We start from the raw sequence: 13,798 nt of genomic DNA on the forward strand, positions 1-13,798 counted from the left end.
CCAAAATTGGCCCACGGGCCGCATGTTTGAGACCCCTGCATATGTATATATATATATGTCTGCATATATATATATATGTATATATATATATATATATGTATATTATATATTTGTATATGTATATATATATATGTATATAATATATATTTGTATATATATATAAATATGTATGTATATATATATATATATATATATATATATAATTTTGGCCCGCGAGACGTTATTATGCGGCCCGCGCTTTGATATGACAATCTAAAGCAAGTTTAACGTGAACGCCGCTTATATATATATATAAATATATATATATATATGACATGCTGAAAATATTTTTAGTAATTCAAACTATATATATATATATATATAATTTCCTGCATGTCATACATATCTTGGCCGAGTTCGCATTAAAGCTAAAACAAAACGTTAGTTTGAACAACTCTGACAAAACTAACAAAAATATACATTATTACATTTATACTATATTAGAAAATGTACTGTATATACATATATATTTTTATATATATTTGTGGACGACTTTCCCTGTTGCTGCCCGGGTTCCACTGACCACCCAGGAAGGACATCGCTTCTGCACAAGGTTTGACTCTTTATTTTTCAATAAAGCTTTTCAGCAGCTCCGGTCGCTCTTTTAGCTCCTCTCCGCTGCTCGCTCCTCGGTCGCTCTTTCAGCCGGCCGCGTCGTCGTCTCTCGTGCGCGGTTCTCTCCCTTTTTCGCTGCTGCCGCTCTTCGGTCGTTCTTGCAGGCTCTCCAACTCGTTTCGCCCCGATCTCTCCTCCTTCTTCCCTTTTATGCAGCATCAAGAGAAATGTTAATTGTGTGCCAGTGTGTGAGCCACGCACCTGATTTAGATTGCGGCGGTGTCGCTCCCGGCACGCCCCGCCTCTCTGCTCCGCCGCATTATCCGCCTCCTTGCCGCCGTCTTGGTCAGGGCTGCAGCGTGCCCCCCACAATATTATATATTGTGTAAATGTATATTTTTTATTCCATTGGTACTTTAAATTTAACTTAATATTCCAATTTTACGTGAATATAAAAACAAAAGTTAAACTGTTGTTAAACTGTAAACAAAAATGTTTTTATTGGTCTTTGACACTGAAAAAGAAATACACACTTAGATTTGTTTCCCTCCAAAATACAGTGAAGCAAAAATGTTAGTTTATTAATTTCCATCTATGAAAACAACCTCCACAACAAGCAAAGAGTGTCGCCACAATTATGACCCTCATATTCCTTCAGTCCATCCAGGATTTCATCATGTCGCACACATGCCAATTCATGCAAATTCAACCAAAATCTGTAAATTACACGTAACATTGCAACATTTCCCCGTACATTTTGGCGAATCAAATGAGTCTCTGAGCAGCACTCAGACACACACATCGGCTGTTTAATCAAAACAAGTGTTTGTTTCTTGTGTAGACCCAGCAGAAACAACAACGTGGAACAATATTTCAACTTTATTGATCAAATGGCACAATTGTTCTCGCAGCCGGCTTAGACCTACTCCCTGTTCCTATTTACAGTACTAAGCTTTCTGGGTAATGTAGTATATAAACATTTAGTTCCTAGTTTACATGTATCTATTTATCTATTTAACCTTTATTTATTCAGGGTAAGACAATTAAGGCATTTCTTTTTGCAACGCTGACCTAGCAAAGAGGCATAATTTACATGTTATAGAGATGTTGAAGTGATGATAATCTTCCACAGTTTGTCATTTACCAACAGAAAACAGCGACATAGGTCACTCTCAACAGTTCACAAATGCTCTTACCATGCGCAGATAATTGTGTTGGAACATACAAATTAATGTTTAAGATGGACAAACACGTGGAAATCATACAGAGAATGTCTGCAACCTGCTGTTTCTTTGAATAATTATTACTACTCCATCCATTTTCTACCGCTTGTCCTTTTCGGGGTCACTGGGGGTGATGGAGCCAATCTCAGCTGCATTCGGGCAGAAGGCGGTGTACACCCTGAACAAGTCGCCACCTCATCGCAGGGCCAACACAAAAAGACAGACAACATTCACACTCACATTCACACTATAGGAGTTATAATTCAAAGAATACACTAATTTGACAATGACCTCTTAAAATGTGCCCATACTGCCATCGAGAGTCTTCTTTTAAGTATGTGTGGTGTAAAGCGAGTAAAACATCAATACAGTATCTATTTTTTCCCATTTCTTGCTGAAATTGTGTACTTTTTGAGGTTACGGTTACAAAGAACACTCACAACTTTACTAATACACAAATTAACAACACATTCAATCTTATTGAAAAACAATCAGTCTCAAAACATCGCAAACACCCTGAAAAAGCTGCCCCCAATTCGGCCATTTTTTCAAGGACCACAAAAAAAGAAGGGACTTGTTATAGTGAATTATGATAGTGTTGTAAATATAGGACCTCTCACTCCGTTTACAAATGAATTTCTTTCCGTCAAACATATGCTACCAAAATATCCATACAGTAATAAAAAGTCCCCTTAAATGAAATGACACTATGTACAATAGAAATATCAATTCCACGTCCCTGAGTGTCAGTAGTTTGTATGTGCAGATTGAGCATTATCGCTATGGTATTCATCATAGTTGTTCTCTGTTCCAAGTCCTGGCAAAGAATCCACTAGCAGTTCCATCAGAAGTAGTCAGAGAGTACCAGGATGTAGACAATTGACTGGAATGAAAGGTGCCATTACAACACTTCATCCTCGTGTCTGTGACTCTGCTCGTCCTCGTCTTTTAGCAGCTGCTGGTATTTTCTTTTGAAAAAGCCAAACTAGGAACAGAAAGAGAAATATTACAAAAATATAACAAAGTACACCTGAGATATAATGAGAGATATTACAAAATGTCCATAAATATAACATATTTGCTTCTTCTCCATGTACTATGATTTTTATTTTAATTGCGTAAAATAGTCTTAGAAGTACAAACCCCAAAACCAGTGAAATTGGCACGTTGTGTAAATGGTACATACAATACAGAATACAATGATTTGCAAATCCTTTGTAACCTATATTCAATTGAATATAATGCAAAGACAAGATAATTAATGTTCGAACTGAGAAACGTTATTTTTTGCAAATATTAGCTCATTTGGAATTTGATGCCTGCAATATGTTTCAAAAAAGCTGGCACAAGTGACAAACAAGACTGAAAAAGTTGAGAAATGCTCATCAAACACTTATTTGGAACATCCCACAGGACAACAGGCTAATTGGGAACAGGTGGGTGCCATGATTGGTTATAAAAGCAGCATACATGAAATGTTCAGTCGTTCACAAAGAATGATGGGGTAAGGGTCACCACTTTGTGAGCAAATTGTCCAACAGTTTAAGAACAACATTTCTTAACATGCTATTGCAAGGAATTTGGGGATTTCACCATCTATGGTCCGTAATATCATCAAAAACTTCGGAGAATCTGGAGAAATCACTGCACGTAAGCAGCAAGGCCATGACCTTCGATCCCTCAGGCGGTAATGCATCAAAAAGTGACATTAGTTTGTAAAGGCTATCACCACATGGGCTGAGGAATACTTCAGAAAACCACTGTCAGTAACAACAGTTTGTCAATACATCTGTAAGTGCAAGTTTAAACTCTACTATGCAAAGTGAAAGCCATTTATCAACAACACCCAGAAATGCTGCCAGCTTCGCTGGGTCCGAGCTCATTTAAGATCAGGGGTCTCAAACTCAATTTACCTTGGGGCAGAAACTGGGTGAGCCTGGGCCGTAAGAAAAGATTTCTTAAAAAATCTTAACATGCACTTTTTAATGAATTCACCTTCTATTAATGGCTTTCCCGCCCTAGCAACATACTTGCCAATCCTCACAATTTTTCCGGGAGATTCCTGAATTTCAGTGCACCTCCGACAATCTACCGGTGCAACCATTCTCCCGAATTTTCCCAATTTTCACCTGGCCGACGATATTGAGGGCTGCCGTGACTGCACTGCCTTTAATGTCCTCTACAACAGTGGTTCTCAACCTTTTTTCAGTAATGTACCCCCTGCGAACATTTTTTTAATTCAAGTACCCCCTAATCAGAGCGAAGCATTTTTGGTTGAAAAAAAGAGATAGAGAAGTAAAATACAGCACTATGTCATCAGTTTATGATATATTAAATTGTATAACAGTGCAAAATATTGCTCATTTGTATTGGTCTTTTTTGAACTATTTGGAAAAAAATATATAAAAATAACTAAAAAAACGTGTTTGAAAATAAACAAGTGATTCAATTATAAATAAAGATTTATACACATAGAAGTAATCATTAACTTAAAGTGCCCTCTTTGGGGATTGTAATAGAGATCCATCTGAATTCATGAACTTAATTCTAAACATTTTTTTGCAAAAAAAGAAATATTTGACATCAATATTTATGGAACATGTCCTCAAAAAGTCTAGCTGTCAACACTGAATGTTGGATTGTTGCATTATCTTTCCACAGTTTATGAACTTACATTCATAATTCATTGAAGTATTTATTATTCAATAAACATATGTATAAAGGATTTATGAGTAGCTGCTGTTTTTTAGATTGTTTTTAATAAATCTCACTTGTCCCTTGGCATACATTCAAGTACCTCCAGGAGTCCGCGCACCCCCAAAAGAAGACTACTGCTACACTACATGTCATCGCGCACGTTTTTACATCACACAACCAATGTGCCGGCTCTGTATCATGTGGTGTGAGACTTGTGCAGAACAAAATCTGTGGCTGCAAAACGTACTTGTTCAACAGCCATACAGGTCACACTGACGGTGCCGTATAAACTACTTTGACACTGTTACAAATATGCGCCACACTGTGAACCCACACCAAACAAGAATGACAAACCCTTTTTGGGAGAATTTTCGCACCCTAACACAACTTAAACACAAGAGAACAAATACCCAGAACACCTTGCAGGGCTACAATATACAACACCTCAACCGGCGCAAGTAGGGAGGGTGGGTGCGTGGGGGGTTGGTGGTAGCAGGGTTGTGTATATTGTAGCCCGGAAGAGTAAGTCTGCATGGGAATCCGGGTAATTGTTCTGGTGTGTTTATGTTTTGTTACAATGCGGCTGTTCTCCCGAAATGTGTTTGTCATTCTTTTTTGGTGTGGGTTCACAGTCTGGCAAATATTTGTAACAGTGTTAAAAGTTATTTTTACGGCCACCCTTAGTGTGACATGTGTAGCTGTTGATCAATTATATCTTGCAATAACACACATGCATCTCCCATGGTCAGATGCAACATACAACTGTGCTTGCACACTGGGGCGCTAAAGGCAGTGCCATTATGGCACTCCCTGAAAACTGTTGATCTGGTAAAAGTTGACAGGGGCTTCGAGAGAATTGGTGCCCTGAAATTCAGGGGTCTCCTGGGAAAATTGGGGACGTTGGCAAGTATGACCCATAAAGTGGCGTTCACATTAAACTCGCGGGCCGCACCACTTAGTGGCTGAGTTGCTGTGGTTCCCAAACTCTTCGCTTTTCTTATAATGAAGCCCACAGTTGACTTTGGAATATTTAGGACCGAAGAAATTTCACGACTAGATTTGTTGCTTATGTGGCATCCTATGACAGTTCCACTACGGAAATCACAGAGAGCGGCCCATTCTTTCACAAATGTTTGTAGAAACAGTCTCCATGCCTAAGTGCTTGATTTTACACACCTGTGGCCGTGCCAAATAATTAGGACACCTGATTCTCATCATTTGAATGGGTGGCGAAATACTTTTGGCAATGTAGTTTAAGTTGAAAAGAAATGGCAAATCTTTGTATTCTGACTTATTTACGAATTACACAACGTGCCAACTTCACTGGTTTTGGGTTTTGTACTATTTTATTTTATTATGTGAACTAGCCTGAGTACTAGTACTATTTTTATTAGATTTTATTGTGGGACCTACTCCTAGAAATGGTAATGTTTTATTTTATTGTGAAAGGTAGTTCAAGTACTAGTTGACTTAGTCTTAGACTTAGACAAACAAGGTAAATTGTTCCACACAGTAGCTCAGTTACAAATGATGGAAAGGATAATGCAGGTATAAAGTAGACTAAAAATGTACCATTGTAGCAATATAAAATATAGCATATATGTCATATTTACATATTATATATACAGTATATAAAATATACTGATATATTATAATAATATATTATATAATACTGTTTTATTTAATTTTATTGTGTGAAATAACGGTAGTACTAGGACCGCTGTATTTTATTTTTTGTGAAATAGTCCTAGTACTAGTTATTTTTTATTTAATTGTGTGAATTAGCCCTAGTACTAGTTCTGTTTTATTTCATGGTGTGAAATAGACCAAGTACTAGGTCTGTTTTATTGAATTTTATTGTGTGAAGTAGCCCAAGTACTAGTTCTGTTTTTTTTTTGTGAGAAATAGCCCTAGTACTAGAACTATTTTATTTTATTTTATTGTATGAACTAGTCCTAATACTAGTACTGTTTTATTTTATTTTACTGTGGGAATCAGCCCTAGTACTACAAACCCCGTTTCCATAAGAGTTGGGAAATTGTGTTAGATGTAAATATAAACAGAATACAATGTTTTGAAAATCATTTTCAATCCATTTTCAATTGAATGCACTACAAAGACAAGATATTTCATGTTCAAACTAATACACTTTTTTTTTTTTGCAAATAATAATTAACTTAGAATTTCTTGGCTGCAACATGTGCCTAAGTAGTTGGGAAAGGGCATGTTCACCACTGTGTTACATCACCTTTTTTTTTTTACAACACTCAATAAACGTTTGGGAATTGAGGAAACTAATTGTTGAAACTTTGAATGTGGAATTCTTTACCATTCTTGTTTTATGTAGAGCTTCAGTCGTTCAACAGTCCGGGGTCTCCGCTGTCGTATTTTGCGCTTCATAATGCGCCACACATTTTCGATGGGAGACAGGTCTGGACTGCAGGCGGGCCAAGAAAGTACCCGCACTCGTTTACTACGCAGCTACGCTGTTGTAACATGTGACTTGGCATTGTCTTGCTGAAATAAGCACTGGTGTCCATGATAATGTTGCTTGGATGACAACATATGTTGCTTCAAAACCTGCATGGACCATTCAGCATTAATGGTGCCTTCACAGATGTATAAGTTACCCATGCCTTGGGCCAGGGGTCACCAACGCGTTGCCCGCGGGCACCAAGTAGCCCATAAGGACCAGATTAGTGGCCCGCCGGCCTGTTCTAAAAATAGCTCAAATAGCAGCACTTACCAGTGAGCTGCCTCTATTTTTTAAATTTCATTTACTTACTAGCAAGCTGGTCTCGCTTTGCTCGACATTTTTAATTCTAAAGGAGACAAAACTCAAATAGAATTTGAAAATCAAAGAAAACATTTTAAAGACTTGGTCTTCACTTGTTTGAATAAATTCATTTATTTTTTTACTTTCCTTCTTATAACTTTCATAAAGACAATTTTAGAGAAAAAAATACAACCTTAAAAATGATTGTTAGGATTTTTAAACACATATACCTTTTTAACTTTTAAATTCCTTCCTCTTCTTTCCTGACAATTTAAATCAATGTTCAAGTATTTTTTTATTTATGATTATTGTATAGTAAAAAATACATTTTTATTTAATTCTTTATTTTAGCTTCTGTTTTTTTGACGAAGAATATTTTTGAAATATTTCTTCAAACTTATTATGATTCAAATTCAAAAAAATTATTATGGCAAATCTAGAAAATCTAAATTTAAATTAAAATTAAATTTAAATTTTATTTCAAAGTCTTTTGAATTTCTTTTAAAATTTTTGTTCTGGAAAATCTAGAAGAAATAATGATTTGTCTTTGTTAGAAATATAGCTTGGTCCAATTTGTTGTATATTCTAACAAAGTGCAAATTGGATTTTAAACTATTTAAAACATGTCATCAAAATTATAAAATTAATCTTAATCAGGAAAAATTACTAATGATGTTCCATAAATTTTTTATTTTTTTTTTTTCAAAAAGATTCAAATTTTTTTCGGTTGAATTTTGAATTTTAAAGAGTCAAAAATGAAGATAAACTATGTTTCAATATTTTATTTTCATTTTTTTTTCGTGTTTTTTCCTCTTTTAAACCGTTCAATTAAGTGTTTTTTTCGTAATTTATTCTCTACAAAAAACCTTCCGTAAAAGGAAAACAAATGTACGTCGGAATGACAGACAGAAATACCCTTTTTTTTTTTTTTATTATATATATATATATATATATATATATATATATATATATATATATATATATATATATATATATATATACACACACATATATATATATATATAATTAAAAAAAAAAAAAGGGTATTTCTGTCTGGCTAACAAAGCAAATAACAGGCTAGCTAAGAAGTGACTAACTGACCAACTGAGTGATCTTAATTAACTTAAATAAGGTTTCTGTTCTGCAGATAAGATGAGCTACAGTACTATGAAAAATTAAGTTAGGAGGTGATATGAAAGATTTCTGAGCTAACCTTCCACAGCAGAGCGATAGCAAGGCCCAGGAGTATTAGACCAGCGATCACACTGCCAACAATCACGCCTACGGGAATGACTCCTTTCTCTCCTGGCTTACTCACTGTCACCACCACCTGTTGGCAAGCACACAGTCAGACATGGCCATCATTCTTTCATGACGCCGTAAATACGCTAAATTCTTCAAGAGATCAAAAATAAGTTAATTTCTTCAAGAGGAAATAATATGCGACAATACCGGCAGCTTTTTCAGGCCGATGATGAGTAAATCAGGGTTGGAAGTCTCCACATCAACCGTGGAGATGAGCTCAGTGGTCTGATAGACAGCCTGCATACACACGCAAATGCACACACACACACACACACACACACGCACACACACACGCACACACACACGCACACACGCACGCACGCACGCACGCACGCATGCACACGCAGACGCACACACACGCACACAAATTGTCACATTAAAATCCGGCATTCGGTATGAAACATAACGGAGAGATAAGTGTCATCAATACCTTAATAAATGTGCCGCTCCAGATCCTTGTTTTGACTTTGACGTAGTAGTCGCTGGTGACGTCCATGTCTTTAAGGAGACATTTGATGTCCTCACATTTGGCGCTCTGGCAATCCTGTCAGCAAACACAGCAAGTGCTCAGTGATGCATTTATAGAATGACATACATCTTTAAATAATTATTGAAATCTATCATTCATTCATCAAAATTAAATACTTATGTGTGAATAAATCATTTAACATACATCTATACATTTAAATATTTATTATATCCTATTTAGTTATTTTACCATTTAATCAATTATTTCACAAGTTAAGATTTGAAGCATCTCTTGTTTTTAATAATTATTTCACGATTTTTTATAATTTATTTAATTATTTGTGTGAACCTGTGAGGCAACTTCATAAAATGTGTCCGTCAAAATTATTTTATATCACATTTTAATGGTTTATTTCACGATTTGATTTTTCACATTTTGAGTCATTATTTCATGATTAATTATTTATTTATCATTAATGTATTATTGAATTATATCAAATTTAATTGATTCTCTGGGTGTGTGTGACAATCATTGTACTTTAACTTTAACTAATGAATTTAAATGTAATTAAATACAATTTATTTAATTGAGTTACTTTAAACACTAACATAATAATTAAACTTATATTTTAATTAAATCATATCTTTTGTAATAAATTCAAACTTTAAATAGTTAATGACATATTTAAAGTATATACTTAAATATGTTCCAATTTCAATTAACTACTGACATATTTTAAAGTTATTACTTAAATGTGTCACTAATTCATCATGGAATTAAATACTCAAATGTTTGATTAAACAATTTAACATCAAATTATGCATTTAAATATTTAACTGTCCCATTTAATTATTTTAACATTTAAACAGTTATTAACACTTAATGATTGGTTTCCAAATTTGAATTATCTCATGTTTTGATTATTTCATGATTTAGTTATTTCATTAATTATTTATTGTATTAGTTGTTTATGTCATGAACTTGTGTGACAGCTTCATTAATTTGATCCGTCAAAATTATTCAATTCGTTCACAATTTAATGATTTATTTCACAATTTGAAATAAGTTATGTTTTGATGATGTAGTTCAGGTTTGAATTATTTGTTTCTTTATGAACCTGTGTGGCACCTTCAAAAACTGCATCTGTCAAAATGATTTAATTCATTATTTCACAATTTAATGGTTAATTTCATGTTTTAATTAATTATTTTATAATTTAATTATCTTGGGATGCACTTGATTCATTACTTATTCATTCCATGAACCCTGTGTGGCAGCTTCATGAAATTATATTTGAATACAATTTAACTTAAATACTGAAATAGTTAAATAACTCAATAAATATTTCTTATAAACATAATATTACATATTTTTAATTAAAATAACAAATTCATGTTTTAAATACAAATGTTATGAAATTATGACATACATTAAATCATTATTTAAGGATGTGTTTATTAGTTTCATTCTGTGCCATTTGACACGCCATCACACTAAGTGAGGCTTCCCTATCTGACAAGACAAAAGGGGACCAACCAGCTTCTCGATGCCTCTGAGACTCTCTTCAGTGAAAGACACTTGCTGGTTCTTAACGCCGACCTTCAGCGGGTCCACCAGGCTGTTGGAATCACAGCTGATAGAACCTCCCTGCATATTAACAAGTAATATTCCATTTTTGAAGTATTGCTATAAATGCTCATATTCTTGACAAGGGTGTTTATTGCCCGAAAGATGACAGAATGTTAATTGGAAGCAGGCAATAACATTTTAGAATTTGATGACTCAACTTTACCAATGTTTTGGAGTGCATGAGCAAGTGGAAGACCACATATTGTATATTGCGCAACAATGTTGTAACATTGTTAGCAAGCAAACGTCCTACTAGACACAAAAGCTTCACACTAACAATTTAGAAGCGGGACCAACATATGCAAAGACAGGTAAAGTTGCAGAATGCCGTCCATTCATGACACAGTAGTACCTCAATGTACAAGTTGATAGGATGTACGACGCAACTCGTCACGCTAAACATTCGTATCAACGTCGCCCATTGGAATGGATTGAAATCTATTTCAGCTGTGCATAGCCTCCCCAAAACAGCACAATTTTAACATGTAACAAGCCTTTAGAAAAAAATACTTTTAGGTAATAAATACATTGGAACCCCGGTTTGCGAACTTAATTAGTTCTCCAACAGGGTGCGTAAATCAAAAGGTTCGAACAGTGCATCTGCGATGTACGAACTTACTTGTTTTTTAAACATGGTATGTCAATCAAAAAGTTTGTACATCGGAACCTCAATGTAGGAACCTAACTGGCTGATGAACAAGGTTTGTAAATCTAAAAATTAGGCAGAGTTCCCTTTAAGAAACAATGTAAATATGTATAACAAGTTTCCAGCCTCGACAAAAGCCCATAATTTAGTGAAGGTTTGTACACTTTGAAGACAACCTAAAATGCTGTATAGTACTGTTTATCAAACAAACATAACAAGGAAGTGACTAATCTCTTTATTAACAAGCTAAAACATCAACAGCTAGCTCAACTGTGCTGTATGCGCTGCTTTGCCAACACACACACGCTGAAGTTTCTTTAGTGCCCTCGCAAACAATCAGAAATCACAAAAATCCTTAACTTTAACAACCATATTGCTACAATATTAGGGGTGTAACGGTACGTGTATTTGTATTGAACCGTTTCGGTACGGGGGTGTACCGAACAAGTTTCTAAGCTAGAGTCTTAACAAGCTGCTTTGCTTCTTCTGTCTCTGTCTCAGCACCCAGCATTGTCCCACCCACACAACCATCTGATTAATTACATATATAGCGGTAACAGCCAATCAGCAGTGCGTAGTCAGAGCGGTAACAGCCAATCAGCAGTGCGTATTCAGGGCGCATGTAGTAAATGCTTCAGCGTCGAGCAAATAGATGTTTAGAAGGTGAGCATAAGGCAGTATACTCTCCCCAAATGATAAACACCTCCCAATCACTATGAGCCCGTTGACCTTCTAGAAACTTGAACCGCAGCTCAGCTCGCTCGCAGTTCTGGCTTGAGGTGAAGGCTAATTAGCTTTTGGCGTAACATTTTGCGGTGTGTGTGTGTGTGTGTGTATGTGTGCGTGCATGCGTGCGTGCGTATGTGTGTTTTACGGACAGAAAAGCTTTGAATGGCAGGGTCTCTGCTATCACATGTTGATAAAAATATACCATTTACATAATAAAAATCAACTACAGGCTTCCCAAATGCTGTGATAAATTAAGCATGATGGGTTGACTTGACTGCGATGAGGTGGCGACTTGTCCAGGGTGTACACTGCCTTCCACCCGATTGTAGCTGAGATAAGCACCAGCGCCCCCCGCACCCCCAAAGGGAATAAGCGGTAGAAAATGGATGGACTGATGGATGGAGTTGACTTGAAACCGTTTAATGTTGCACTTTTTATATGTAGAAGAAAAGTTGTGTCACTTTATTTAATACAAGCAACAATTCGAGACAGTTTAATGTTGATTAACGTGGGCAGAATTATTACAGTGTTCCCAATGTTAAAAGATAAAGCCATTGTTTACACATTTGTTAAATAAATAACCCAAAAATGTATATTTCGTTGTTTTCTTACTGTACCGAAAATGAACCGAACCGTGACCTCTAAACGGAGGTACGTACCGAACCAAAATTTTTGCATACCCGTTACACCCCTATACAAAAATAGACATTAAAAAAGTGAAATCCACCTAAGGTACATAAAGCTCTCCTCTCTCTGATGAGCAGACAAAACATGCTGTGGCATGAAGTCTGCTTTCTCGACCTCTTCAATATGAGCAAGCAAAAATGGCTGCCATCGGGACACAAAATGAATGAATGAATGAAGCGTTCCTACACAGAGACATGGTGAGCACACAGAGGCATATTTGGCAAGATCTAAAAGTTCGTAAACCAAAAAGTTTGCAAACAGAGGGTTCTGGAAATCGAGCTTCCACTGTTTAAAGACTGGGCTGAAAATTAAATAGGGGTATTAATTGGAGCATTTATGGTGGTTTTACTTCATATTGTTGATGTACATGATCATACCGGCTGTACAGATTTACTTTAGAAAAGAGAAGTGTGGAATACTTCTCTTGTTGTCTTATTTGTACAAACCCCGTTTCCATATGGGTTGGGAAATTGTGTTAGATGTAAATATAAATGGAATACAATGATTTGCAAATCATTTTCAACCCATATTCAGTTGAATGCACTACAAAGAGAAGATATTTGATGTTCAAACTCATAAACTTTATTTTTTTTTTGCAAATAATAATTAACTTAGAATTTCATGACTACAACACGTGCCAAAGTAGTTGGGAAAGGACCACCATTGTGTTACATCACATTTTCTTTTAACAACACTCAATAAATGTTTGGGAACTGAGGAAACTAATTGTTGAAGCTTTGAAAGTGAAATTCTTTACCATTCTTGCTTGATGTACAGCTTAAGTTGTTGAACAGTCCGGAGTCTTGTTGTCGTATTTTACGCTTCATAATGCGCCACATATTTTTGATGGGAGACATGTCTGGACTGCAGGCGGGCCAGGAATGTACCCGCACTCTTCTACTACGAAGCTACACTGTTGTATCACGTGGCTTGGCATTGTCTTGCTGAAATAAGCATATGTTGCTCCAAAACCTGTATGGACCTTTCAGTATTAATGGTGCCTTCACAGATGTGTAAGTTACCCATGCCTTGGGCACTAATAC

General features: G+C 35.6%; 1 protein-coding gene across 2 annotated transcripts in view; it reads right to left on the bottom strand.

Moving 5' to 3' along the window:
* Positions 1–1,132: 1,132 nt before the first annotated feature.
* itga2.2 (integrin, alpha 2 (CD49B, alpha 2 subunit of VLA-2 receptor), tandem duplicate 2) overlaps positions 1,133–13,798 on the bottom strand; it is a 133,175-nt gene continuing 120,509 nt past the window's right edge. For both annotated transcript variants that reach the window (XM_061906188.1, XM_061906189.1), the window contains 5 exons: positions 10,601–10,711; positions 9,026–9,139; positions 8,743–8,832; positions 8,504–8,620; positions 1,133–2,802 (listed from right to left, as the gene is read on the bottom strand). In XM_061906188.1, the coding sequence (XP_061762172.1) occupies positions 2,719–2,802; positions 8,504–8,620; positions 8,743–8,832; positions 9,026–9,139; positions 10,601–10,711 (516 nt within the window). In that variant the 3' untranslated portion in view covers positions 1,133–2,718. The remainder of the gene's footprint in view (positions 2,803–8,503; positions 8,621–8,742; positions 8,833–9,025; positions 9,140–10,600; positions 10,712–13,798) is intronic.

The sequence above is a fragment of the Nerophis ophidion genome, linkage group LG07 (assembly GCF_033978795.1).
Source record: "Nerophis ophidion isolate RoL-2023_Sa linkage group LG07, RoL_Noph_v1.0, whole genome shotgun sequence".
Taxonomy (NCBI): Eukaryota; Metazoa; Chordata; class Actinopteri; order Syngnathiformes; family Syngnathidae; genus Nerophis; species Nerophis ophidion.